At 34.4% G+C, this 26,468-nt stretch overlaps 23 protein-coding genes and 2 pseudogenes across 25 annotated transcripts, besides 5 other annotated features; 12 read left to right on the top strand and 13 right to left on the bottom strand.

The window, feature by feature from the left end:
• Positions 1–14,909: part of a mobile genetic element that runs on past the window's edge.
• On the bottom strand, positions 9–464 carry TVAGG3_0940380 (uncharacterized protein; the record flags this gene model as incomplete). The annotated part of the gene is made up of 1 exon (XM_001327924.1): positions 9–464. One exon carries the CDS (start codon positions 462–464, stop codon positions 9–11), a length of 456 nt encoding a protein of 151 aa, XP_001327959.1.
• On the top strand, positions 501–1,376 carry TVAGG3_0940370 (protein of unknown function, DUF4106 family; the record flags this gene model as incomplete). The annotated part of the gene is made up of 1 exon (XM_001327923.1): positions 501–1,376. The coding sequence occupies one exon, from the start codon at positions 501–503 to the stop codon at positions 1,374–1,376; it is 876 nt and encodes a 291-aa protein (XP_001327958.1).
• TVAGG3_0940360 (KilA, N-terminal/APSES-type HTH, DNA-binding family) lies at positions 1,393–2,286 on the bottom strand (the record flags this gene model as incomplete). Its single annotated transcript, XM_001327922.1, has 1 exon — positions 1,393–2,286. The coding sequence occupies one exon, from the start codon at positions 2,284–2,286 to the stop codon at positions 1,393–1,395; it is 894 nt and encodes a 297-aa protein (XP_001327957.1).
• TVAGG3_0940350 (uncharacterized protein) lies at positions 2,957–3,157 on the top strand (the record flags this gene model as incomplete). Its single annotated transcript, XM_051252892.1, has 1 exon — positions 2,957–3,157. One exon carries the CDS (start codon positions 2,957–2,959, stop codon positions 3,155–3,157), a length of 201 nt encoding a protein of 66 aa, XP_051078466.1.
• On the bottom strand, positions 3,186–3,758 carry TVAGG3_0940340 (uncharacterized protein; the record flags this gene model as incomplete). The annotated part of the gene is made up of 1 exon (XM_051252891.1): positions 3,186–3,758. The coding sequence occupies one exon, from the start codon at positions 3,756–3,758 to the stop codon at positions 3,186–3,188; it is 573 nt and encodes a 190-aa protein (XP_051078465.1).
• TVAGG3_0940330 (uncharacterized protein) lies at positions 4,203–4,568 on the top strand (the record flags this gene model as incomplete). The annotated part of the gene is made up of 1 exon (XM_051252890.1): positions 4,203–4,568. One exon carries the CDS (start codon positions 4,203–4,205, stop codon positions 4,566–4,568), a length of 366 nt encoding a protein of 121 aa, XP_051078464.1.
• TVAGG3_0940320 (uncharacterized protein) lies at positions 4,610–5,194 on the top strand (the record flags this gene model as incomplete). Its single annotated transcript, XM_051252889.1, has 1 exon — positions 4,610–5,194. The coding sequence occupies one exon, from the start codon at positions 4,610–4,612 to the stop codon at positions 5,192–5,194; it is 585 nt and encodes a 194-aa protein (XP_051078463.1).
• On the top strand, positions 5,227–5,907 carry TVAGG3_0940310 (HNH endonuclease family; the record flags this gene model as incomplete). Its single annotated transcript, XM_051252888.1, has 1 exon — positions 5,227–5,907. The coding sequence occupies one exon, from the start codon at positions 5,227–5,229 to the stop codon at positions 5,905–5,907; it is 681 nt and encodes a 226-aa protein (XP_051078462.1).
• Positions 5,957–6,220, bottom strand: TVAGG3_0940300 (uncharacterized protein; the record flags this gene model as incomplete). Its single annotated transcript, XM_051252887.1, has 1 exon — positions 5,957–6,220. The coding sequence occupies one exon, from the start codon at positions 6,218–6,220 to the stop codon at positions 5,957–5,959; it is 264 nt and encodes an 87-aa protein (XP_051078461.1).
• On the top strand, positions 6,251–6,496 carry TVAGG3_0940290 (uncharacterized protein; the record flags this gene model as incomplete). The annotated part of the gene is made up of 1 exon (XM_051252886.1): positions 6,251–6,496. One exon carries the CDS (start codon positions 6,251–6,253, stop codon positions 6,494–6,496), a length of 246 nt encoding a protein of 81 aa, XP_051078460.1.
• Positions 6,519–7,378, bottom strand: TVAGG3_0940280 (annotated as a pseudogene). Its single transcript has one exon. A coding segment is annotated over exon 1 (860 nt).
• TVAGG3_0940270 (uncharacterized protein) lies at positions 8,842–9,277 on the bottom strand (the record flags this gene model as incomplete). Its single annotated transcript, XM_051252885.1, has 1 exon — positions 8,842–9,277. A coding segment is annotated over one exon (436 nt), but the record flags the coding sequence as incomplete, so codon positions are not given.
• Positions 10,846–12,177, bottom strand: TVAGG3_0940260 (phage tail repeat-like family; the record flags this gene model as incomplete). The annotated part of the gene is made up of 1 exon (XM_001328338.2): positions 10,846–12,177. One exon carries the CDS (start codon positions 12,175–12,177, stop codon positions 10,846–10,848), a length of 1,332 nt encoding a protein of 443 aa, XP_001328373.2.
• On the bottom strand, positions 13,047–13,289 carry TVAGG3_0940250 (serine threonine-protein phosphatase family; the record flags this gene model as incomplete). The annotated part of the gene is made up of 1 exon (XM_051252884.1): positions 13,047–13,289. One exon carries the CDS (start codon positions 13,287–13,289, stop codon positions 13,047–13,049), a length of 243 nt encoding a protein of 80 aa, XP_051078458.1.
• On the bottom strand, positions 13,308–13,670 carry TVAGG3_0940240 (uncharacterized protein; the record flags this gene model as incomplete). Its single annotated transcript, XM_051252883.1, has 1 exon — positions 13,308–13,670. One exon carries the CDS (start codon positions 13,668–13,670, stop codon positions 13,308–13,310), a length of 363 nt encoding a protein of 120 aa, XP_051078457.1.
• Positions 14,910–15,504: 595 nt separating the features above from the next.
• Positions 15,505–15,534: a mobile genetic element.
• Positions 15,535–15,537: 3 nt separating this feature from the next.
• Positions 15,538–15,945: a mobile genetic element.
• A 153-nt stretch (positions 15,946–16,098) lies between these two features.
• Positions 16,099–16,159: a mobile genetic element.
• Positions 16,160–16,974: 815 nt separating this feature from the next.
• On the bottom strand, positions 16,975–17,205 carry TVAGG3_0940190 (uncharacterized protein; the record flags this gene model as incomplete). Its single annotated transcript, XM_001327919.1, has 1 exon — positions 16,975–17,205. One exon carries the CDS (start codon positions 17,203–17,205, stop codon positions 16,975–16,977), a length of 231 nt encoding a protein of 76 aa, XP_001327954.1.
• Positions 17,206–17,471: 266 nt separating this feature from the next.
• Positions 17,472–17,975, bottom strand: TVAGG3_0940180 (protein of unknown function, DUF4107 family; the record flags this gene model as incomplete). Its single annotated transcript, XM_001285648.2, has 1 exon — positions 17,472–17,975. One exon carries the CDS (start codon positions 17,973–17,975, stop codon positions 17,472–17,474), a length of 504 nt encoding a protein of 167 aa, XP_001285649.2.
• A 528-nt stretch (positions 17,976–18,503) lies between these two features.
• Positions 18,504–26,468: part of a mobile genetic element that runs on past the window's edge.
• On the bottom strand, positions 18,942–19,391 carry TVAGG3_0940170 (uncharacterized protein; the record flags this gene model as incomplete). Its single annotated transcript, XM_001327918.2, has 1 exon — positions 18,942–19,391. A coding segment is annotated over one exon (450 nt), but the record flags the coding sequence as incomplete, so codon positions are not given.
• TVAGG3_0940160 (uncharacterized protein) lies at positions 20,720–21,250 on the top strand (the record flags this gene model as incomplete). Its single annotated transcript, XM_051252882.1, has 1 exon — positions 20,720–21,250. One exon carries the CDS (start codon positions 20,720–20,722, stop codon positions 21,248–21,250), a length of 531 nt encoding a protein of 176 aa, XP_051078456.1.
• TVAGG3_0940150 lies at positions 21,346–22,124 on the bottom strand (annotated as a pseudogene). Its single transcript has one exon. A coding segment is annotated over exon 1 (779 nt).
• On the top strand, positions 22,144–22,521 carry TVAGG3_0940140 (organellar and viral DNA polymerase type B; the record flags this gene model as incomplete). Its single annotated transcript, XM_051252881.1, has 1 exon — positions 22,144–22,521. One exon carries the CDS (start codon positions 22,144–22,146, stop codon positions 22,519–22,521), a length of 378 nt encoding a protein of 125 aa, XP_051078455.1.
• Positions 22,642–23,139, top strand: TVAGG3_0940130 (uncharacterized protein; the record flags this gene model as incomplete). Its single annotated transcript, XM_051252880.1, has 1 exon — positions 22,642–23,139. One exon carries the CDS (start codon positions 22,642–22,644, stop codon positions 23,137–23,139), a length of 498 nt encoding a protein of 165 aa, XP_051078454.1.
• TVAGG3_0940120 (uncharacterized protein) lies at positions 23,164–23,889 on the top strand (the record flags this gene model as incomplete). Its single annotated transcript, XM_051252879.1, has 1 exon — positions 23,164–23,889. One exon carries the CDS (start codon positions 23,164–23,166, stop codon positions 23,887–23,889), a length of 726 nt encoding a protein of 241 aa, XP_051078453.1.
• On the top strand, positions 23,921–24,826 carry TVAGG3_0940110 (keratin-associated protein family; the record flags this gene model as incomplete). Its single annotated transcript, XM_001327916.1, has 1 exon — positions 23,921–24,826. One exon carries the CDS (start codon positions 23,921–23,923, stop codon positions 24,824–24,826), a length of 906 nt encoding a protein of 301 aa, XP_001327951.1.
• Positions 25,207–26,028, top strand: TVAGG3_0940100 (integrase core domain containing protein family; the record flags this gene model as incomplete). The annotated part of the gene is made up of 1 exon (XM_051252878.1): positions 25,207–26,028. One exon carries the CDS (start codon positions 25,207–25,209, stop codon positions 26,026–26,028), a length of 822 nt encoding a protein of 273 aa, XP_051078452.1.

Genomic DNA, 26,468 nt, shown 5'->3' with positions numbered 1-26,468 from the left:
TTTTATTTTTACATGTCAAATTTCTTTTTCTCTGGAACTGGCTCTGGTTCAGGTTCTTTCTTCTCTTCTACTTTTTTCTCTTTCTTTCCTTTCTTCTTCTTTTCTGGTGGAGTTATGTCAAATTTCTCAGAACCATATTTCTGTAAAAGTTCTTTGTCCTGTAATAGCTCATCTATTCTGTTTTCTATTTCATCTTCAAGAACAGCGCATGTGTCTTCTTTGCATTCTAAGAACTTTTGTTGGACTTCATCTTTCCAATCGGTGTCATCTCTGTCAACAAGTCTGTCATTGACAAATTTTAAGACTGCTCTTTGTAATGTTTTATGGTTCTTGTCATATTCCCAGAAACAGAACTTTAGAACAAATTCACCTTTCTTGTTTACACTATGTAAGATTTTATGGTCGACAGATGTTTTGCTGTCAAAAAGTTTGTCTCGAATATAGATAGCGAAATCGCTAGACATTTTCTAAAAGATAAAAATTTTAATTTTTCTAAAAATATGTTAGAAAAAAAGTTTGCTGACATTGACAAGAAATTTGAGAATGTTTTGAAGAAGAACAAGAAGAAGTTAGAAAATGCTCAGATAAAGCCTATACATGACAAGTTCTTATTTGCTCAGAATGGTATAACAGGTCTAATTGCACCACCTGGGTCGGGTAAGACTTTCACTTATCTTAAAATGGCTGCACAACAACAAGAACTAGATGAGAAGAACCCATTCTATGAGTTAGTTGTTATTTGTAGTACTTCTGGTCAATTTGACCAAACCGTCAATTCGTTCAAAGATATTATAAAGAAGTCTAAGTTAGTATGTATAAAGGATACTGAGTTGTTAGATTGGATAAAGAAGTACCAAAGAAGAGTTTTGAAGTATAATGCTATAAATGAGTATATAAATTCTAAGTTTAAAGACCCTAATGAGGAAATGCAGAGAATATTAGAGAAGAAACACTTCAGAAACAAACAGAAAGAGATAGAATACATTTCGAAGAAATTGCAATCGTACGATTGGAAGACTTACCCTCATAGATGTCTTCTTATTTTAGATGATTTCGCCTCTCATCCTTTGTTAAAGAACAGAGAACAAGATATGTGTCGAATTCTTAAGAAGCTCAGACACTTTAACATCTCAGTTGTCATTTGTGTACAGACAGCAAAGAGTTTAAGTAAGGATGTTAAAAGAATATTTACTGACATAATACTTTTCCCTGGATTGTCCGAAGACGATTTCATGGAACTTATGAAAGAGTCCATGGCAGGTAAGTTTGACAGACATGAACTCTGGGAGAAGTACAAAGTCATACAAGACCCTCATACTTCTTTCAGAATTCATATCTACGCAAACAAAGTTCAAATTGTAAAAAGTCAAGCTTGAAAAATAAAGAGTTCATTTACTCTGCTTGTTTGAAGTTGTCAAAATACTCTGTTATTTTTTCCTTTAACAATGGTAAGTCTTCTTTGAAGGTAAGAATTGTACAACCTTTCATATCATAGTGTGTTTGAGGTAACGTATCTTGAACTATTTGTTTCACATCTTCATTTGGGGTCATTGAAATCGGTAAGTTTTCGCGATAGAACCAATTTCTGTCAGATTTGTAAATCTTAGCAAGGTCGTAAAAGCTTTTGTTGTTTCTTCTGACTAAATGCAACATAACCATATCTCTGTCTTCTTCATTTTCCATCTCTTCAGTATAAATCATATACTTATAGTTCTTTTCCTTTCCTTTTGGTACCGAACGTGGTATTCTTTTCTGAATGCTTTTGTCTTTTGCTTCAAGCTTGTTCTCTAGCTCTTCACGTTCTTGTCTATGAATTTCGTCAAGAAGTTTGTAAATATACCAAGCATAACGAGGCGAAGCCCACATTGCAACAGCATTTACAAGAAGTCTATGTACATAATATCCTCTCAAACCATTTGGCAATTTTTCACGATTTTCATAGAGTTTTGGCGACTGGGGTTTTTCTCGTAGTCGCTGTTCTTCACTGTTTTCATAGAGTTTTGGCGACTGGGGTTTTTCTCCCACTCGAGTTTTTGCGACTACGGGATTTCTCGTAGTCGAATTTTCAGCTTCATTTAATAGTTCAATAGTGCTTTGGTTCCTAAACCAGTCTTGTGGTTTCTTAGTATCTGGAGCAAAACATGCTGTCAAAATACTTTTCATTTGGTACATATCGTCTTTGACTGAACGAATGAGACGGAGTTGTTTGTTATACTGTATGTATTCATATTCTTCATTTATAGCTTCATGGACTATAACTGTTGTTGTGTTCTCTGTTGTTGACATATCTGTCTTTATATTCCGGATAAAAAAATAAATAAAAATAAAACTAACTTTATTTTTTCTATCTTAAGGAAATTCATGAAAATTCAAGAGGTTAGAAAAAAGGTGAGATCTCACCTCTTCACCTAAACATTATTTTTACTGAATTCAGCAACAAAATTCAAATTGTAAAAAGTCAAGCTTGAAAAATCTAAGTGTTTAGTCTTAGTAAGATGGTAGCTTCTTAAAGCAAATACCATTGCTGAGTTTTATGTACGTGAAGAGAAGTACAATGAATTCAATTACGAGTACAATTGCAATGACAACTAAGGCAACTATTTTTGTCTTTTGCCAGCAAGGGTACTTCTTCTCTTCCAATGGTTCGGCAGAACTATACTCACTCATGAGAAATGCCAAAACGGTTTAATAGAAAAAGTGTTATTTTTTCATGTCCGAAGACTCGAAGGTGCAACACTTCCAAAATACCGACGAACTCAGAAGAGCAGCATGGCAGTATGTTCTTGACAACTTCTTTGAGTTCTCCAGGGACACCTTGGAAAATGCTGAAGAACTCCGACACAGAGAATTTGGAGAAATTGCACTCCAATACTACCTTGACAAACAAAGGGTAAACAAAGGGTAAACAAAGGGTAAAATAAGACTAAAAACTTAACGTTTAAAAAGTGACATTTTTATGAGCTCCGAGTCACCGAGAAAACTTGGTCAGATGTTAGCAGCTTACTTCCCTGAGGAGGATGGAAGCGTTACATACGTAAGGTTCAAAAACAACGAACCTGGAATTGCGTACCAAATTCGCAATTACATGACCATGGAAGAGTACGAAAGGTTCCTACAAGAGAAACCAGCTCTAAACAACTCAGAAAAGAAAGAATAAAAAGTTTAACTCGTAATTGTTTATTTTTTTACTTGTATGGGCAAGCTGCAAGAATGAAGTCGACTATCTCGGTCTTTGTCTTGACCAGTTGGACGGCTCTTGCGAGTACGTCTGTTTTGCGGTCTCCAGCTGGTGTCTGACCTTCGTAATTGCGCATGTTCTTGAGAGCTCCAACTGTAAATGGCTGTAAGATGAAGAGTCTCTCAGACTGCTTGAGGTAGTCTTCACGGTCACGAACCGAATCTGTGGTACGAGTCGAATCGGTCGACCTTAGGGAAGAGACTGAAAGCCTGTCATCTTCCATAAGGGCTGTAGCATACTCTTTGCGTAAACGGTTCAGACCTTCTTCGAACTCTTGGTCTCTCTTCGATTGGGATTGAGATTGGAATTGCTGGGGTGGAGCTTGCTGGAACATCCAAGGGTTGGGGAAGTAAGGCATAGGCTGAGGAGGGTAGTTCGGGAAGCCTTGTGGTGGGTAGTAACCTTGAGGTGGAAATTGGTAGTAACCTTGAGGTGGAAATTGGTAGTAATTTGGTGGAGGGGCTGGTGCTTTAGGTTCCTCTGGTTTGGGAATGGGCTCGGTTGGTGGGACGTCGGACATTGTCTTGAAACAGTACAAATATTGTTCTGAAGCAGTGCAAGTCTTGTTCTGAAAAAGTACAAGTATTGTTCTGAAGCAGTGCAAGTATTGTTCTGAAAAAGTACAAGTATTGTTCTGAAGCAGTGCAAGTATTGTTCTGAAAAAGTACAAGTATTGTTCTGAAAAAGTACAAGTCTTGTTCTGAAACAGAAAATTTTTCTCACAAATTGAGAGCTTTTACGGGAAATTTGTTCTGAAAAAGTACAAGTCTTGTTCTGAAAAAGTACAAGTATTGTTCTGAAAAAGTACAAGTATTGTTCTGAAACAGTACAAGTATTGTTCTGAAAAAGTACAAGACGAGTTCTGAAACAGTACAAGTATTGTACTGAAAAAGTACAAGACTAGTTCTGAAACAGTACAAGTATTGTTCTGAAAAAGTACAAGACTAGTTCTGAAACAGTAGCAATGGACGAGGTCGAGCCATTAGATGAGGCAATTTACCTTATAGAGATAAATGAAGTTGTTAAGCAGTACTTGGCCAAGGACAAAGCCAACAAGTCCCTCGGCTTCTGGTTGTCTGGAAGAGGTGCGCTGAAAATCGAAATTGAAACCGGAATTCCAATTCAAATACCAGAAAAAACTCCTGTAGACGACATAAAGGAGATGAAGAAAGAAGCTCTTCTCAAGTTCTTTGCAAAGCGCCCATGGATACAACTTCCAAACAGAGAGAGTCCAATTCCACGAATTATACAAATTCTCAGAGCACTGTTCCACTTCTCAGGACGGCCGTTCTTCATAACCTCAGAAGGCGACATCCAACCAATTCAGTAAACCTTAACGTTTAGAGTAAAAACATTTTTTTCATTTTTTGAATGAAGCAAGTTAAATTCGTCCCACACCAAACTCAATGGACCGATGAAGAGTTGCAAGCTATGGTTGAAGGTGTTGAGAACGACATAGACGGCGAACTTGAAGGAGCTCAAACCACAATTGCAACCAAAATTGCAGAAGTCAAAGAAGAGATAGCTCCACTTAAAGCTACCAAAGCTACTCTTGACCTCATGGATACTTACCGTTTAGAAGTAAAGAGTGGAATAAGACAATTAAAATTGAAACTTCTAAACTACGAAGCTATACTCCAAAAGTTAGCAGAAATGAGAAGACTTTACCAGAGCTACTTACATGTAAGGGACTTACCTTCAAGCAGTCCGACCAAAGATGAATTTTCTGACATTGTCCCAATTTTGTCCGAAAGTCAGCTCAGATGTTTTGAACTGCTCCCAACATATCCAGAATATGAAAATCTGCCTGAACTCTTCCGCAATCTCAAAAAACGTTTTTTGGTTCTCATGTTCCAAACTTTTATCGGAAGAGACAACAAAAGTTCAGAAGAAGAACAAGATATTATTTTAAACTTGTTGTATGACATAACTGTCATAACAAGCTTTTTGAAGTAAAACCGTCATTCTCAAACCACTTCATTTTTTCGATGTCCGAACAAGCACCGAAGCCAAACTCAATGGAAGATGCCCTTTCAAGGTTGCCAGACAAGCGCCCAGTTCAACTTCAAATTATGAATTTGAAAGCTCATCTGACAAACACCATTAAGACTCTCCAAAGTAGTCTTATGACAGAGATGAAGGAACTTAAAGGTGAGTTCCTCATGAACCAAGTTTCCAATGAGAAAGTCCTGAACGATTTCACGGAAACCTTGCGCAATTACGAGAGAGAGAACCGAGACCTTGCCAGACTCATCTACCGTTTCTTCGAAGAGATAGACGCCATCTGGAAGGTACTCGGAAAGGACAGAACATGCAACACCGTACTTCGTGAACACAGAATTGCCGAAGGTATTATCAAAGAAGAGGAAGAAGAGGAAGAAGAGAAACACGAAGAAGAGGAAGTTTGGGCAACCCTTGTTGCCGATGACGGTTACGAAATTTCCCAACCCTACCCATACCAAATCCGCAACAAGGAGACAGGCAAGGTTCTTACCCCAGTCCTCAACAACTTGGGACACTTGAACCTTAACCTTCGGAATCGCGGTTCAATCTCCATGGGCAAGCTTGTCGCAATTCAATGGGTTCCAAATCCAGGCAAGAAGACGAAGGTCAGACACATTGACGGTGACAAGCTCAACAACCGTAAGGAGAACCTCGAGTGGTTCTAAGAGTAAAAAAATTTTATTTTAGGGGGAAACCCCAAGTAAATTTAGGTGTTTATTTGGATAAGTATGTGAAATTAAGGTCAATTTGCAAAATTAGTTCCCGACCTTTGAATTGGACTCTTTCGTTCTCCCAGTTGCGTAGGAGGTCGTCCCAGAGGAGTTGGTAGAATTGCCAATCCAAGGACGATTTGTCCTCCCAGGCATTGAGGATGTACTGCTCGTAGAGTCTCATGACCTCTGCCTTGCACCAGACACCCTCTCCCTTGGAACGTAAGGCTTCTTCGAAGTGCTCGAATGCGATTGGCTGCGTGACCATCCGAAATGACACTTTTTGTCCGTTTGGTCAATGTTCGTGTCTCGTGCCATAGTCGACGAAAATACAGACAAACAGGTTATATATGAGTTTGAGACCAAGAATGGTGTAACTCGACCTGTCCGATTCAAAGACTCCGAGGGCGACCATGAAATTAAACGGAAATTACCTAGGAAGGAATATAAAATGGACTGGTTGCCACCACCTCCACCTCCACCACCTTTACCTGTTCCTCAAGTAAATAAGCCTTTCCCGTTCCCAAGAATTCCCACATTTTAATTCAAATTCGAATAAAAATTTTTTATTTCATGCAATGTTTTATTTCTGTGCCGTCTTCAAGTATGCCCAATACTTACGCTTGGAGAGGACATGAACTTCGGTGAAAATTTTGTCCAATTTGAATTGACCCATCTTTTCACCGACCATTCCCATTTCAATGAGTTTGTTATAGCCTTCTTCGTTCGTCATGAGTGCGTCAATGTTCTCATAGTAAACCTTCACTTTGGATTTGACTTCGAGAAGAATTTGTTGTAGTTGTCAAGGACTGCTTTGCGAACTGAGGGTAAGACCAATGTTCGACAATAGGTTTTAATGTGGTTACTAAGCCATTTTGACCTTGAGTGAATTCGTACTTCAAAACAAAAGGAGAAAACCTTTCAACAAAGTTGTCGACCTTCTCATAATGTTTACTCTTCATCTCTTGAGGTTTCTTAATGGAATATCCCCATGTCGAATTCATAAGCAATTTGAGTGTCATTGCAAGTTTGGGGTTTGAAGCTTTCCTAATATCATACAGTTGTTGTATGACTTTTCCAACTGTATAGTTCCTTCCCGGGAACTCACCATCTTCGTTTGGAATTCCAGTCGGAATATATTGGACAAACCTCATGTATGCAGCGTTAAGGTCAACATAGTATATTTTCATCTGAGTCGAACTTGTCGCAACCAATTGGTCCAGTTTGTGGAAATTCAAGTGAGTCTCTTATCTTCTGAGAAACTTCTCCTGTTATCTCATAAACATCGTCGAAGCAACCTGTTTCATATAAAACCTTCTGACCTAACTCAGATGCTCTCCATACAATTTGACGTCAATTGGATGTCTCAATGGAAGTTTGTTTATAGCATCTTGAAGTTCTTGCAACCTCATTGGAAGTTCTTCTGGTTCAGGTTGGTATCCGAACAATCCAACTCCTTGTGGAATTGTGTACTTCTTTTGTACTAGAACTTTGTCTGGAACAACTTTTGGTCTTGCTAACAGTGAAAAGTTTGTTTCGTCTTTTGGTACAAAAGTTTCTGTCAGCTTGTCATCTGGAATTGGTTCCAACAAACCTTTCTCGAAAAGAATGTTTACAGCTCTGACAATGTTGCACTTGCCTTTTCCGAACAATGGGTTTGTAAGACTTTCGTTCAACATGAAGTGGTTGTGGACAATTACAATCTTCAACCATGGTAAATTGAACTCAACAACATAGTCGTCATGTGAAGAACCTTTAGCTGTAGGTATGTTGACTCGGATATTGACATTTGCCAACGGTGCAATTTTTGCCAATTGACCTCTGAGCATGTACCTTGTCTTCACACATGACTCAAGATACTTCATCTTCTCTTCTGTACAAGACCAGAGTTCCTGAGACATGTAAGAATACAAGGTTCATTGACAATTGTTTCAATTGAATTGTAAATTCCATACCTTGTCAAGTCAATGTCAGACTTATTTATGAAGGGGAAGTATCCAGCATGTTGTCTGACTGCTTGAGGGTTAGGTTGGTACCATTCGAACTTGACACTTGCAATTCCTTCAATTGCATTCAAAATGTCTGAGTCGGAGTCAACCATTTGTTCTCTCTTTGTAGTCTTGAAAGCGTCAAGAAGTTTTGCGGCTGTTTGTTCATTGCCATGTGCATAGTAAATGTGACCATCCAAATCTGTTATGGTCAATTTGAGATTGTGTCCTTTCTTATTTCCGTCTTGAATTGCAGCAAGTACTCCCATGAAGCCTTCTTTGTTCTTTCCTTCGTCAAAGTTTACTGTAAAGGTTCGACCAGATGTAATTTGACTTCTAACTTCACGATACTTTTCATATGCATATCTTGTTCTTTCCATGGGAGCATGTGCGTCTTCACCTTTTCCTTTTTTCCTTCTCAAAGGATGCAATTGTTCGTCATGTTTCCAGTAGAATCTGGCAAAGCCGTCGTGTCCTTCAACTTGAGGTTCACTAACATCGAAAGGCATGTCCATAAGACGTTCTTCTTCTAACCTCTCTAGTCTGTTTGGATAATTGGCACGTGCTGTTTCCAAATCCATTTCGTAGCGAAGCCAGACAATTTGTCATAGACTTTTATGAGTCTTCCCTTCCTATATTTAAATTCTTCGAAACTCTCCAACCATATCTTTGCAACTCTGCTTTTTATTCTAGCAGACTTTCTATCCATTCTATATGGGGGCATTTTTATAAAAATAAAAAAATTTTTTTCTTTACTTTACATAACCGCCTGCTGCCATAAGTCTTTTGACGCCAACCCATACCAGCTAATGAAGGTTGACTTGGTTTAGTTTGGAAACTAAACTTTGGTTTTGGTTTTCTTCAGTTTTTGGTTTTTCTTCTTCTATCGGTTTTTCGTCACTTTTCGGTTCCTCTGACTTTACTTCACTTGCAGGAACAGTTGTGTCGTCAACATCTTCATAAATATCATATGCCATTTGTTTTTGTTTTCCTTTCAACTTTTTGTGTTTGTTGTAAAGTTTAGAATATTTCGACTCTAAGTCAATGAGATGTTCTATAATGAACTGTTGGTCAGTGAAGTAAACTTTTCCATCTGTTGTCTCGAAAGCTCCTTCAGACTTCAATATTTTATTTGTGAGAGTCTGTTTCTTTTTTGAGATACTAGCCGTTCCATTTCTATGAAAAGTGACTTTATAGTTAGGGTTTGTATTTCCAGACCTGGCACTTTCTATTATTGAATTTTTCTCTTCATCTGTAAGTTCTTTGACAGGTTTTGACAATGGTTCTGAACTTTTTGTTTGTGGTGTCAAATCTACCGTTTCAACTTCTTCGGTCATTTCATCTCAGTAAAAAATTTTAGTTTGGTTTGTTTTCAACTGGTTGTTGTTGTTTTTTAAGTCTGTCTAAAACTTCCTGAGGTATAGGAAGAACTTGACAAACACGTGGTGTAACTGCTGGAAGTCGACAAATCCATCTTGAACCCATTTTGTCTCAATGCTGTATTGTTCATTTCATCTCAGTAAAAAACTTTACATTCCCCACGTTTGAGGCGGTTGAGGTTGGTTATTGTTTACCCACTGTTGTGCATGGTTTATCATCCTGTTAAAGAATCTTTCACCTTGGTCCATATAGTGTCCTGCTTGGTTATAGTAGTCATTTGCTTTGTTATAATAGTTTCCTGCTTGTCTTCCTACATTGTCCATCCATCCTTGAACTTTTCCTCTTGTTTCAGGATTTGGAATAAGATTTGTTGCATCTCGTGCTACATCCCAACCTTTCTGTACAGTTTGTAATAATAGGTTGTGCTTTCTCTTTAAGTATACCTAATGTACTCAAAATCTTCCTTCCAATTCCAAATGCACCTCTGGCTATTGTTCCCACTGCGGGTAAAAATCTGGATGCAACTCCTGCTAATGCGCCAAATAAACCCATTTCTTATAGGGTAAAAATGACGAATCCAAACAAGGACCCCTATGTTTCTAAAGCGACAAAGAAAGCACTCATGATAAAAATCTTTAGTTCAACACCAAATGCTTGGTTTATGGATATCTTGGAAAACATTCCGAGAGTTAGAACAGATGGACCTCCATACTGGTTAATATTTGTTGGTCAAAACACAAGATACTGTGAAGCCATACCATTATGGTCCAAAAATATTTTAGATGTGAAAACTGCTTTGACAATATTCGTTGACAAATACCATCCAACAAAACTGACATCTGACTGTGAAAGTTCTTTCAAATCAGATGATATTAAAAACTATCTGCGTTCAAAAAATGTAAACCAATATTTCATTGTCGACCAAAACCATTCTGCTCTTGGTGTCATTGACGTTGTATAAAAAATATTAAGAGACTTAAACCAACCACAAGGTGGTGAAGCAAATGAAATGTCATATGACGACAAGTATAGACACTTCTCCATGGCAAAGATGAGACAAGTTTTAAATATTTACAATAACCGTAAACAAAAAGGTTTGGGAAACCACTCCCCCGAAGAAATGAAAAACAACCCTGACTTAGAGAAAGACTATATATTTAATAATTTAGTCAAAAGAGACAAACAAGAAAGAATGCCGGGCTTCAAAACTTCGGAAGGGTGACAAAGTAAAAATAGAAATACCTAAAACGCGACCCATATGAAAATACTATTGACTATGACAACAATGGGAACTCGACAGGTACTCACATTCGTGTTCGTAAAATAGAAGAAAGTATACAAGAGAATATTATGAAGTTTTAGGCAAACATGGCAAAATGTACACACTGCAAGCAGAAGATAAAACTACTATTGTCAGACCTCGTTTCAAACTTGTCAAAGTTCAAGGTGGTATACTTTCAAAGACAGTTCCTAACAAATATAAGACAACTCCTGACGAATATGCTAAAGAAGTTGAAAATGACGACTAAGCATTTCTATACCATGCGTAAACTGTCATGTAAGGTGGCATGTAGTCTTTACTTTGTCCCGTTGTTTGTGTATATCCTGTAACGCGATGTGTATGGTTTCCTCCTCCCTCAGTGTTACTCCAGTAACAATCTATAGCAAACTGAACGTTGTCTTTAACATCATATCCTTTACCTTTTATCATTGCGTGCCAATCACAATATCTATGCTTATGCCAACCTGCTTGAGATGTACTTAAATCTATGTAGTGACTGTGTGCAGGTAAATTTTCACCTGAAATCGTTTTACTTCCACCTGTTTCCTTTGAAGAGTTTGCACAATACAAAAACCTGTCGACTATTTGAGTCCAAGTTCCAAAACCAAGTACTACTTCTGGTCTGGTAGAGTTCATTGACGTATAAATAGAGCCTATAGGATATAATGTTTGAAGTATTTCAGTCTTTAATGTTTGAAGCTCTGTTTTGTCTGCTTTCTTGTCATATAAATCTTGAGCAGTGAATTTAATATTATGTTCATCCTTCATGACATAAACATCTTTACATCTAATGTTTCCCATCGTCGTTATGTCGTCATCCGATGTTAAACCTTGTGGAAAGTTAGGAGGTTTCCAATATAATACATCCCCACCAGTTTCTTCAACCGTTCCTTCAATACTTTCTATACCAACAGTTGTGAAGGACTTATGTGTATGGTTCTTGTCTGCTTTCTTTTCAAGGCTAACGTTTAAGTCTGTTATTTCAGAAGATGTATGTGTATGTCCAACGTCACTTTTCCTGTTTAAGGTTTCTTGTAAGTTTGTAATATTTGCAATGGTATGTGTATGTCCAACGGCACTTTTACTGTTTAAGGTTTCTTGTAAGTCTGTTATTTCAGATATAGAATGTGTATGAGTCTTTTTAGAATATTCGTTTTCAGCTCTTGTCACTTCACTTGACATTTTATTGTCAACATATGTTTTGTCTGCTAGTTCAGGATGAGTATGTTCTTTTGTTGCATAAGCATTGTTAGCTCTTTCTTCTTCTTTTGCTATTGCATCGTTTACATATTCTTTGTCAGCTTTGTTGTCAACATCTGCTTTCAAAAGAAGTTCATTTATAGGTTTCTCGTTTAAAGTTCCTTTTGTTGGATTTATACAGACAGTATTGTTCTTCTTGTCTTGAAATAGAAACTCATCTGTCATTGGGTTTAATGTCAGTTTTAAGTTTCCTTCTTTCAATGACTCAGATATCTTAGAATAGTTTGAAAAGTTTGTTGTGTTCTTATTTAGAGCTTGCATAATGAGTTGTCGGTTGTGTTGTATTTCTCTCATGGAAGCAATATCTTTCGACATTTTTATTCTAGATAAAATATGCTTCCAATAGAAAAAGAAAATTCTAGAGTTGCTACAACTAAACCATTAGATGAACTTTTTACTAATGTCGGTCAAAAGTTTGAGACAGAGACCGTAAAGCATGAAGGCTATCGTTTTGACTACCCATTAAGATGGCTAAGAGACCCATCTGTCACAAAAGCTATTGGCTTTCGTAGAATAAAATTTGTGTCTGTAGAAGATAAAAGTTTTCCATTTATTGTAAGGTTTCATATAGATTATAATCTGAAGGGAAACGAAAAATGTGGGAAGAAATTGAGCTAATACAAGTTGACCTTTCATCTTCTCTACAGACTGCGTTAAAAAATATAGAAGATAAATAAATTCATGTTATGCAAAATATGCTGATGAATATGCAAATACCGAGAGCACACTTTATGTGAGAATTGTATATGACAAACAAAATTCACAAGTGTCATTTCAAATCTACGAAAACAATCCAAATAAAGACGAACAAATATATACAGAATTCACTGCAATGTCATGGTATTATTTGCAAAGAATGTTAAATCAGAAAGTCAAACTTCCTTTAGCAAATATTTACAGTCGATATGCAAGAGATGAACCATATTTATTTAAAGATGTTTTCGACCAAGATGCTATTATTGTTCATGCTTCATTTTCTGGCGCCCAAAACTCTTTCTTATGCTTGGCAAATGACTTTTACGAAAAACCTACAAAGTTATATGAACCACCAAGTGGAAGTATTTCAGACTTTCAAGTATGGTTTACTACAGATGGAAGAAAAAGAATAATTCCATTATACCATGCGTTTTACTTAGAACTTAGTTTCATATACAACTACTATCGAACGGTAAAAATATAATTTTTTAATACGGTTGAGGTGTTGGATTTGGTTGCCAACTAGACTGTGGTGCAGGTTCAGGCTGTTGTATAACAGGAGCTTGTTCTTCTGGTTCAGGGTCTTTAGGTATAATACCAACGAACTGACCTACTCTTTTACCAATATTTTTGACTCCGTTCCAAATTCCTCTTCCTACGGTTTTTATTCCATTCCATATACCTCTTCCAACATTTCGAAAGAAGTTTCCAATACTACTGAAGAAACCCATTTTACTATATGTAAAAATCTAATGTCCGCCTAGTCTCTTACGTTTCCTTCTGAGTTCCATTGCATTCTTTAACTGGAGCTCATACATTCTATTTCTCCTCTGGTAGAAAACATACTCTGGGTCAACTCCTGTGTTCGCGTCATCTGCATAGAGTTGTTTATATCCCACTTCAGGGTTTGTATAAAACTCTTTCCATCTCATATTTGCATACCATGGTGGCAAACCTAACGCAGCGTCATTTGACATGGCAGTTTGCATTTGTACATCTGTTGGCACTTGACCATAGTTTGCCATTGCAGTTTGTATTCTAACTTCATTTGGAATATTCTCTGGGTTTGGTTGTCCAGGTTGCTGTGCATTCGCTAAGTTCTGTGCGTCCATTTAATATTAGATAAAAATATCTCTTACGAGTACATATACTGAACATTTGCAGGCATTGGTTCATCTTCATATTCTCTATATCTTTCTGCCACGTCAAATAAATAAATGACACAATGGAAAAAACCTAAAACAAGTAGTCCTATTTCAAACCACATTTACTTACTAATAAAATTTCTTTGTTATGACACTTTCTCCAGTTTATAGGACCTCCCTCATATTCTATCTTGTCATATATAAACTCATAGTCATGTATGTCCTCTAACCATCTCATAACGGTTTCCAAACCACTTTTATCGGATGTAAAGTAAAAGCATGGACAGTTATGTAAAACGTCTAAAGTTTCTAAAGAGTCTCTCAAAGTCCAGTCTACTTGGTATTGAAAATCCCATGTGTTATAGAACGGCGGGTCCACTATAAAGAAAACATTTTCCTTGTCTTTATATTTTTCATACAAATCTGTCCAATGACATCTCACAAACTCTATACCCTCAATATATTTTTCTATGTCCTCTTTGAAAACATTTGTATAGTTAAGATATAAAACTTTTGACATAAGTGTTTCAATGTCATGAACTCTTATAGCACCACTATATAATAGTCTAGCAGATATACTATCCCAGTCTATATATTCTGCTTTTTTCAAAACCTCTCTCACAATATTTTTCTTATCTAATGGTATACGTTCCATCTTACCTATAGGTATCTTTTCTTTTAACTCTTTCAATATATTGTTTGTGTCTGGAATATGTTTGAGACGGTCCATATAGTTGTCGAAGTCATTGCATATAATATTTGAGTCTGGAAATATTATATGGCACAAATGGGATATATAGAAACTTCCACCGAACAAATCTACAAATGTTAGACCATTCGGTAGTTTCTTAAGTTCTCTCAATATAATATCTTTACATCTACTCTTATTTCCAAAGAATGGTAACGGTGGTTTTGTAAAATTCATTTATATATAATAATAAAAATGTTTTTACCCGAAAAGTGACAGAAAAGTGACAAAACGTGAAAACATATATAATTTGTGAAAAGCGACACATTATATAATGTTTTCGACCCAGAAGAAGGCTTCTTCTCAGAAGCAATAGAGGAAGAAGAAGAGTCCTCCGAATTCACACCAGAAGACTAACAATTTTCCGAATAAAAACTTCATTTATACTAAACATCTTCAGGGCTAGAAGGCACGAAGTGCCTGGAAGCCCCGCTACCTTTTTTTTTTTTTTTTTTTTTCATCAGATAGACATCATAAAATAACATCTATCTACCGTGTTTTGTTTTGCTGAAAATCTCCAAAAAAAATCTTGATTTTTCAAATTTGATAAGAAAAACAACAATTTTGATGACAAAAATTCGAAAAACCCCTTTTTTTGGAAAATATAAGAGAAAGATTTCCATTTATCTTGAGATATACTGCATGTTTTCGCGTTCTGAACGCAGAAAACGAATTTTTTGGATGCAGAGATTCTTAATCACGTGGAAAAAGAGAGAGGGTCAAAGTTGTTATTTGTCACTTTTCCACAAGAATATAATGGGGAAAAAGTTATCATATAGTTGATCTCATTCACTGAGGTGAGAGATGCATGTAGTGTAATATGTAATGGGATAAACAGTGGGATTGCTGCTCTAAGTCCTAGGTTCGAGACACATTGGCTTCATTTTTCTCTTTTTTATTGACGTAAACTATTCAATTTTTGTGTTCTCCATTCAAATTTCAGAATTTTTTTTGCAGATTTCACGCTACATTCGAAGTTACCTTTTGTAACAACCACCACCGCCTACGAAAGACGAAAGTGTGTCACGATTTCACCCGGAAATCCGACGGTTGTTTAAGAGTATGCACTTTTGTCACCTACTCCGTGGAAAAATTAGGCTTTAATAAGAAAATAGGCGATTTACTTAGTAACAAAGTATATAGAAGCATAAAAATGAGAAGCTATTTCTTCATACGAAAGTAAAAAATAACGTATATTTATAGTGCGCATACCTATGCTGAGACTATGCGCTCTCTAATATTTTACTCGCTCTCTGGCCGGTAAATACCCAGAGAGTTACACCACAATTAACTCATGCTGAAGTTTTCCGGATTTCCTTCCTCAATTGAGAGAAATCCGGAGAACTTCAGCAAAAACGAATTACAAACTAGTTCTCTCGCTCTCCCTGGACCCAAGAATATACACGCATTACACTAGAACAAAGTTCTTCCGAAGTCTCTCATTCAATGAGAGGCCTCGGAAGAACTTTTGCTCTTTTCGAGTAAATTTACATTTTTCGTTCAATAGAAAGTCAGAAACTACAAGCGCATTACCTTGGAGTAGAATTCCTCCGAAGCCTTTCATTGAATGGGAGACTTCGGAAGGACTCTACTCAAATTGTAGTTTCTTTAGCCTTTTGTAGACCAGGGAGCCGTAGTGAGATGCTTTAGGGCCAAGCTCTTCCGAAGTCTCTCATGCAATGAGAGGCCTCGGAAGAACTTGGCCCTATTCTAGTAATTACGAAGTATCTGACTTTTTAGGAGCGAGAGAGTGGTAGTATAAGTGAATGCGTGCAATAACGTATAACTAATATCGCTAGAAGCATAATAATTATGCGGCCTAGCTACTATACCCTAGCAACTAGGCAGTTAGTATCCATAATTTCGGTACCAAGGGTCTACGCCCCTCGGAACCAAAATTACTAGAATTTACAAAAACCGTTTGACACGTAAAATACATTTGACATTTACAAAAAATAAAAAAATATTTTTTAAAAAATAAACTTAAAAATTAACGTTAAAATTTTTGACACTTTACAAAATAAAAAAATAATTTTAAAAAAAATAAATTTAAAAATTAACGTTAAAATTTTTGACACTTTACAAAATAAAAAAAATAATTTTTTAAAAATAAACTTTAAAAATTAACGTTAAAATTTTTTTATTTATTTTTTTTATCATAGATTTTAACACCCAGAGTAAAAAAATAATTTTTTTAAAATAAATTAACTCAAAATTTTTTTAATTTCTGTATATACTAAATTTTTCATAAATGATAAAATTAATTTTAGGGTATATCTAACCCGATATCTAACCTCATTTCTAACCTTGTGAATTTTCAACAGTAAATATGCTGGCATGATTCAGGAATGTCATCGCTGCTGTCTTCAAACTCTTTTATAGATTCATACCATAAACGAGCTTCACGGGAGATGAGAAGTAATGAAACAATAATTAATAATTTATTAGTAAAATTCATTTTATATAAAAATAAAATTTATTATTTCATGAGGACTCTTTGAGTCCATCTCGCCGCTAAGCGGCTTAATCTGATTTTTCGAATTCTTCTAACTTCTTCTTCAGTTCTGCTATATTATCTTCATATAATTTAATCTTTCTCAAAATACCATTTTTATCTAATGGCTGCTTAATTTTTCTAAATTGAACTCTACCATCTTTCATTTGATGAACATAAAAACCTTCTGGAATAGTTCCTGATTTAATGTATTCAACTAAAAACTTTTGTTTTGTTGCTTCAGTAATTTTAGTACTCATTTTATTAAAAGTAAAAAATAAAAAATATTTTTAAAATTAACTTTATTTTTTATCGTCGTCTTTTCCTTAATTCCTGCGGATCAACTAGGTCGGTTGAAGGTCTATTACTTTCTTTATAGTGTTTATAAAGTTTATAAGCCGCCATATGATAAGGATAATTAAACCATAAATACGCTTTACCTAAAGTTTTCAATCGATTATATAAATCATTATTGTTAGGCGTTTCAGGTGGTGCAGGGTATTCGAGAACATCTCTAACCATTTAATTACTTTAAAACTCTTGGTTTCTTTTTAGTTTTTAACAGTTTCTTTGCTTTTGCGATTTTAGCTAAAATATATCTTCGACCGTAATGGAACCAATTCGAACCTCCTGTTTTAGGGTCAAAAGGTCTTCCATAACCGCCAGGGTCATATGGTGCGACTGCAGTTACTGGCGCAGGTGCTGAATTAATCGGCGGTGCCTCAATTGGTGGATATTCTGGCTGTTTCTCCTTTTCTTTAAGTGAATTTAATTTAAACTCTTCGCCATTCAACTGACCTTTAAAATCTTTTAGCTGCTTAGATATTTCATTATCTTCACCTAAAAGGTTTTGCGACTGGTCAGCGACCCAGTTACCTAATTTCTTTAACTTTTCAGATTTTAATTTTCTGGCAGCAGCTCCCACAAGCATTCCAGCATTATTTTTTAAAGCTTTTGATACAGCTCCACCAGTTAAACCGTCAATAGCTTTATAACCTCCATACAAAGCTGATAGTGTTGAAAATACCATTTAATGCTTATTAAAATCATTTCTCATAATGATTAACTCATAAAATTTTTCATCGGAGCTAAACGTTAATGAAACTCTGACTTTTTCACCACTGAACCTCTTTATTAGTTCATTAATTCTATCAATTATATTAGCACACTCACTTACATCATCAATGATAGTAATATCATCACAAATTATTTTTACATTTAACGACGTCATTTATTACAAATTAATTTCTTCTATTCTTTAAATAATTAATAAAAGACCTAATACGTGTGAGTGGTTCGCGGTTCCTTTCCTGTGTCGGGCTTGTTTGAATCGGTGTAGATTTTTTCAGACCTGTTGGAATAAGATCAGCCCCGGCAGTTGAATTAATCGGTGTTCTATATAAATTTCTATATAAATATGGTCCCGCTACAGCACCAGCAGCTAATAAAAGACCTACAGGAATTACAATTCTATTATAATTCCGCGGTTTAGGATCTTCATCAAAACTAGCCCATGCGCTTTCAGTCGTTGAACTCATTTATATATAATTAAATTTTAATAAGCGATTAATATGAGTTCGATAATAATACTATCTTTTCTGTCATCAGGAAGGACAATATCTTTTAGGCTCGATGGTTCAACTAATTTTATATTAAATTTATTAACATAATTAGTTATTGAATAATGCTTCGGCGGAGAATATAAACAGTTTGATAAACATAAAATAGAATCTTCAGCGAATTCACTTATACTTGATTTAATGATTGCCGCTTCTCTGGACCAAACACCATTAAATGAAATTGATGTTAATAAATAATCATCATTTTTAATGGAAATTGATTTTGGTAAGTACTCCAGGAGGTCATTTAATGTTATCTGTTCTGCTCCGAACTGAGCAAATCGATAAAAGCATTCATCATTATTAATTCCTGTAATCTCTTGAAAATTTTTATTCGTGTATATATTTTCAATCTCATCACCGACAGCACCATCTTTTAAATCAAATATGAAACCAGCTTTTGAATTTGAATTAACACGAAATTCTATTGAATTAGTTTCAAAACTATAAAACATATCAACTTCATTAGGTTGAGGATATCCGGCACCTTTTAACTGTTCAATAAGAACCGATTTAATCTTTTTATTAAATGCTGTCATATCATCTCCTGTGTCTAAATCTATATAAATCTGTAAATCATATTGATGATTATCTCTTATTATTCCAAAGTTATATAATTCAATGGTTCGTCCTGCAGGAATGGTTTTTATCTGTCTTATTTCAATTGCTTTTTCGCCAGTGTTATAATCAACCCAGTGTTTAGGGTATTCATAAATGTATTCACCATTGATTATTTTAAACGGTTGTGAAAATATGTGCTCATAATAGATTTTAATACTTTTATCATTAAGACTGGGAACGGTATTAACAAAATTTCTGACTTGCATTTTTAATTATAATAAAATGAAACATTTATTTGAAGAAGTAGATGAAAAAATGAATGAAAAATCTGATAAACTCAATAGTTCATTAATTCTTCCCTTCAGTAAGGATTATCAGTTCTGTTCAAACGGTGTGTATTTCTATTGCGGAAAAATGGGTTCGGGAAAGACTTTTAATTTAATTCGTCATATTTTAATTACTGAACGTTTAGGCTCTGATTCATATTATGACCAAATCATTATATCAGCAACTTCAGACTCAATGGATTCAACAGCGAAGACGTTTATGGGTAAAGTTCAGGCATCAGTAATTAAAGTTCCAGATAGCGAATTAATTTCTTTTCTTCAACAATATATAAGAAGAAAGAAGAAATATTATGCAATAGTTGAATTTATACAATCAGGAATGCAAAAGACATCGGAAGAAATGGAAAGAATTATTGATAAACATCATTTGAGACAGCAGGATGGTACGTATGATATGAAACGATTGACAAACTACATTCTCTCGAAACTTTCAAAATATCCTTTTAAAAAATATCCTTCAAACACTTTATTAGTGTGTGATGATTTCGCTGGTAAAGGTTTAGTTTCAAAACCAGATTCACCATTAGCTAATTTAATAACGAAAGTCAGACATTACCACATGACTGTAGCAATACTTATGCAAACGTGGAGGTTTTTAGCATTAAACATAAAACGTTTAATTACTGATTTCGTTATATTTCAAGGTTTCTCAAAATACGATATAGAATTAATTTGGAAGCAATCAGGTATAACATTACCTTTTGATGAAATCTGGGATGCTTATAAATCACTCATTTCACCACGTTCATATTTAGAAATTCATATAATGACTAATACAATTAATGTTAAAAATATACCTTGGGAAAGACCAACATTATTTTAAAGCTTTATTTTTAGATGAGGTGTTGTGAATAGATTCCATCCATCTCTATCACCGTTTCTGTTTATATTTTTAGTGTCATTCATGTCCACACTTTCTGGATTAGTTAGTTTTTGAGGATAAAGATTAGAATAACTGTTTTTAATTGATGGTGCTTCACCTTTTAACGCATAAACTCTATTACTTTCTGCATATTTAATGTTTGAACCACCAGAACCATCATTAACGTAAATAGTAAATGGTTTATAATCGATATTCATATTTCGACTTCTGACTTTTGCCTTCTTATTTATTACTTCAACATCTTTATAAACTGCGCCCGTTTCAGTGAATTCAACAAGATTTTCATTTTCAAGTTTCACGTTTAAACCTTTATCAAAGATATTATTCATTTTTATAGTAATAAAAGGTTTTTATTCTCTAGAAAATGAGAAGTAAATCCATCTTAGCCGGTGCAGTGAATGTTCCTATTGAACCGACGTCGAATGTTGATTCAAGAACGACAAATAATATTATAATCAAAAATTACAGCTCCGAAAACTTGAAAGATAAAGAGCCGGAGCTAAAATCCGTTAATTTAAACACAACTTCAAACACAAACGCTAACAGTGAAGTTAAGTTAGAATATCCACCTCCATTAGAACCAATCATATCGCGTGATGCTCAAGATAATCCTTATTCAACTATTCAAACAAATACTTCAGATAACGTAGACCATTACCTCCTTAATTTATACCAAACAATATTACTCAAAGACGATAAGAAGCTTTTGACAAATCTTATTAGTAAGAATCAAATAATTTTAACAAAGGAGGATTTAGAAAATGTTATATCAAGAATAACAGGGAAACAGTGCGTTATTGATTATCTCGACCCCGAAATCGAATGCTGCGGTCAGATGCCGGTATTTATGAAAATCGGTAATATTAGAATAATCGAAACACCAGGAACTACATGAGTTGAGTTTAAGTATAAATATTCGAATGAATACACAAAACTTTCAACAAAATATAAACTCTGCTTGAAATATGTTTTAACGAATTAATTTAAAATTTATATTTTTATCCCTGGTTCATCATCTAGTCCATTAGCTCTTATATTAGACCAAAAATCAACTTCTATAGTCATTTGAACAGGAGCTTTAATTTCAATTAGTTCGCCTTGAAAATCAACTAATCTAAATGTCATATCTTTTAAATGGTGTGGTTGAATTCGAACCCATTTTCCTTCGTGCCTTAATAAAATCGGGAAATTAGGCATGAATACAGAATTAACGGCGTAACAGAACGATTTATATTCTATAACAGCATTTTTATTATTAACTCCTGAAATTCCTGTTACATTACTTATTTTTGATTCAACATATAAACAGTTTCCATAACATATGTAGGGTGCAGATTTCATTTCAATTATATATTTCTGATTTTCAATAGAAGATTTTAATGGTAATTCTTGATGATAAGCACCTAGAAATAAACGTGCTCGATGAGTCATATCAGTAATTTTAAATTCTTTTTCGGAACTAAATTTTATTATTCCTGAATCAGTTAATTCACAGTTAATGGCTCCATTAAATTTTTCATCAATGAGATCCTGAATCTTTTTCTCTAACGTATCAATATCATATTTATTTCTTGCTTTAAAATGAATTTCAGTACTAATACCATCAATTTCAAATGTAATGAAATCGTTAGCGTCTGTTATAACAAATGAACCGATAGTACTAAAATCAAGAACTCTGAAAGCTAGTGGTTCATTCTGAAGACCAAGGTTAGTTTGTAATTTTAATGTCCCGTAATCATTAGGTCTGTACTTTGCAAATAGAACAACATTTTTATTATAATTAAAAATATGAGTATATCCGCATATTCTTATGAAGCTGATAGGGCGAAAAGATTAATTTTCGGTTCATACACGTTTTCATTTGATGATGAGCATTTAATAATCACTGACGGAAAAACTGAACATTTAATCTCGTGGAAAGAATATGAAAAATTCATTCCAATATTAACGCCATGCACAATGCCTTTCATAAAGGACGGTGAAATTATTGAAAAAGATAATACAACGGTTTATAGGTCTGTTTATGAAGCATTAGAATATATGTTGAATTATAATCCCGAAAGATTTGACCCAAGCACTACGCCATGTGCAATGCCCTTTATTAAGGATGGTGAAATCGTAAGGGTTCCGAATTCAACGGTTTATACAGCTGTTCAAAACAGTTAACAAAACATTTTAGCGAATATCTTTAATTCAGAAACTACAGAAATAAAATTACCGTATATAACAGATGCTAAAGAAATTAAATCAAAAACAACAACATTATTTACATCACTTAATGATTTAATGACTTATATAATTAATACTCCTTCACCGACTTCGGCATTTGATCCAAACTCGACGGTTTGCAGCGTACCTTTCATTAACGACAGTTCATTAATTGAATTAAGGGATTCAACAGTTAATGAATCATTAAAGGCTTCATTAATGAAAATCATTGATTTTAACTCATTCATGAATTCATATAATTCATTCATTAATGTTTCATACACTTCTAAAGAAGGTGAGCCAAAAACCATCAATAAAGCAGTGTATGAAATAAAAGCATCAATGACGAAATTGAATTCGTTAACTTTTGACGGTGATAGTTCCGTTAACAGCATGACATCAGGAAAAACGATTTTAACGAAAGAATATTTAAAATCTCATGTTAGTGAGTTCGTTGAAATTGAAAAAGAAGGTGGAATTAAGTTCGATCCACTGGGTTTCATTTTCGACTTAGCGAATGCGGGTGTTAGTTTCGCTGAATGGACAACTATACAGAGTGAAATAAATGCAATATAGACGTTTTTGGGGTCAAAAGCGGGAATGGGTGAGTTTGTAGATGCTGCAAGAACATTAGGTGAAACGGGAAATTTTGTAGATGGTTTTAAAAGACTTGTTTCAAATGTTTTAACAAATACAAAGAAATTATTTAGATATACCGTACATAACGGACAGATTTTCGAACAGGTAGCAACTAACCCTCCGGTTATGGCTGCGTTGATGATGGCTAGAGACATAAACGAAGAGGAAGAAACAGAGGAACTTCAGGATACGGGTCAGGTTATTCGAGACATTAAAAACGTGTATCCTGAAGTTATTGATTTATTTAGAGGTGTTAATGATTCGATTTCAAATCATTCTATAACCATTGATGAAGAGAATAAATTAACAGATTATATATTCGTCATTATTGCAGAACTAATGAAGAGAATAAATGAAAAATGTATAGCTGATATAATTAATGTCAGCGATGTAATGATGAAAAGAAATTTCGACTCATTATTTACAGAACCGAAAACAGAATACAGTCTTTATGATGTAATTACTGAATTAATGAAAAAGATTAATGATAATAAGAGTTCTGGCGGAAGAGTTGAATTAGAAGTGAATGATGTTAATGAGAAATTAGATAGTAAAGCAGATAAAGACCATGTTCATTATATAAGTTCAGATGAACAGATTATAACGGACTATCATGGATATTTAACACAGGATGAAGAAGTGAATACGGAAGATGTTAATGAAAGAAGATATAAATTCATTTGTTAACGATGTATTAGTTGAACCAAGATTTACTTTGATGGTTAAGCCAAAAATAACTGTTGAAGATGCTATTAAAAATAAAGCTGATGTAAATCATATGCATCCTGAGTTAAATCGAGAAATAGTAAACTTAAGGCATGATTTAATAACAGAACATAACAATATAAATTCACTTCAAACTTCTTTAGACAGTAAAGCAGACAAAAATCATTCGCATGAATCCTTCACAACTGTTAGAGCAGACGACATAATACTGAACTTTGACCTTGGTTCAAGTGCACCTTTAGAGAATCCAAGCACTAGCGTAAAAGACACGCTTAACAGTTTAGATAACAATTGCAGGAACATTGAAGGTCATGCCAGAAACTTTGAAGCATATGAACTACCAGCAATGTTAGCTAAGAAAGCAGATAAAGAACATACACATGAATTCTTCACAACTATTAGAGCTGATGAGATAATATTGAATTGGGCTATTGCTTCATCAAGCATGCGTGATGAAGATATGTGCACTAACCTAAGAGATATGGTTGTTGATTTAGCCAATAAAACCGACAAAATATATGTAGATGAAGAATTAAATCGTTATGATACAAAAGCAATGAGTTATACAGAAGAAGCAAAGGAATGGGTAGATGAAAATTATGTGAAGAAGTCAGAAGTAAATGATGCAGTTAATGGTAAAATTAATGAAAGATTTTCGAATATAGATTCATTAACAGTTAATGACATTCAATTACACCATCAATTACCTGGTCAAAAGAATGTGGAATATAATAATCTCACTAATATTCTTGATGGTTTCGCTGAATTTAGAACTGATGCAACAAATGCGATTGCAAGCATGAAAAATGAAATATTGCAAACCATATATCCTATCGGTGCTTTATATACATCAATGAATTCAACAAATCCCGCAAGTGTTTTAGGTTTTGGTACATAGCAGCAGATTGTAGATAAATTCTTATACTGTACTAATTCATCAAATCAAACAGGAGGTTCAAAGAAAATTTTAGAAGCAAACCTTCCACCGCATAAGCATACAGGAACTACAAACACAACAGGTAATCATTCACATTCAATAACAAAAAGAGGTTATACAAATCGTGCAGCAGGTTCGGATAGACAGGGAATGAATAGATATGATATTTCAAGTGACCCAGTAGATTCAAGCGCAGGTATTTTCTGTGGAACCGCAGGAAATCATTCACACACTTTCACAACAAATTCAACAGGTTCGGGTGCAGATTATATGCCACCTTATATGAAAGTTTATGCATGGGTTAGAACAGCTTAAAATTTACTAAATTTATTTTTACATAAATGAGTTTAAAAGAAGTATTCGAATCATCACCGTGGAGGTCATTTAAAAAATTCTATGAAGCTGCAAAGAATGCGGGATTTAATGATAGAACAGAAATTAAGAGATTTTATGATGAAAATATAGTTCATCAGGTTAAAGTTAATCCATACGACTACTACCTTCCCATTTATTCTAAAACCCATGATGCATATCAATTTGATACACTCGTTCAGAGTAAGAAAGGAAGAAAGCCACCATTTTTGATTTTCATTAATGTTAATACACGAAAAGCTTTTGCGTATATAATGAAAAATAAAGGAACAAAAGAAGTTTTAAGAGTTTTGCAGACGTTCGTGGCAGAACATCATCCCACTTCATTAACTTCAGACCAGGATTCAGCATACCTCAGTAACGAAATTACAGAATTTTTGATTAAACATAACGTTACTCATTACACGACTGAAGACCATAACCATAATATTTTAGGTATCATTAATCGTTTCATTCGAACGCTCAGAGATTTAAATAAAGAAAGAGATTTTACGGAGGAATCAATGAATAAAGTCATTAATGCTTATAATAAATCAACTCATAACAGCACAGGATTTAAACCAAACGAAATGACTTCAAAAGAGGAGGATGAATATATAAAACAAAAAAGAATGTTAACGGAGGAAAGAAGAAGTTCATCATTACTACCAGGAACTAAAGTTAGAATCATTCTTGAACATAAACCGCATGAAAAAGTAAGAAATCAGTTAAGTGATGATTATTATATCGTTGATTCCTCACAGGGTAATGGTTATTTAATTAAAGCAGCTGACCATTCGGTTGCGTTTTAGTTGAAAGCGAAAATGGAAGATTAGCTAAGACGGTTGATGAAGCGAAAAGAGGTATAGTTAATAAAATTGTGAGTTATGATGAAGACAAAGATGAATACACTGTCATTTATGAAGGAGGTGTGGATGATAAAATTCCTTCTAGAAATTTGAGAGAATCGAACCCTACACATTTATCGGAACTCGAAAAGGATTACTGGAAGGATAAAAATAAGCCAAAATTAATCAAAAAAATTTTATGAACTAAATATATTTTATGTCTGAAGTTAATGAGATAATGAAGTAACGGATGAACTGCAGAAATATATTTTATCATTAATGATTTCATGAATTTTATATATTAATGTTTTCGTTTATGTTGAAGGTGTCACCACGTCACCATGTCACCAGGTTAATTAACTTCTTTTAAAAATGATGACAACATGACATTTAGACAACATTCC

This window comes from Trichomonas vaginalis, chromosome I, assembly GCF_026262505.1.
Source record: "Trichomonas vaginalis G3 chromosome I, whole genome shotgun sequence".
NCBI classification, from domain to species: Eukaryota; Parabasalia; order Trichomonadida; family Trichomonadidae; genus Trichomonas; species Trichomonas vaginalis.
Note: the sequence above shows the minus strand (reverse complement) of the source record. Positions and strands in the feature narration are given on the sequence as shown.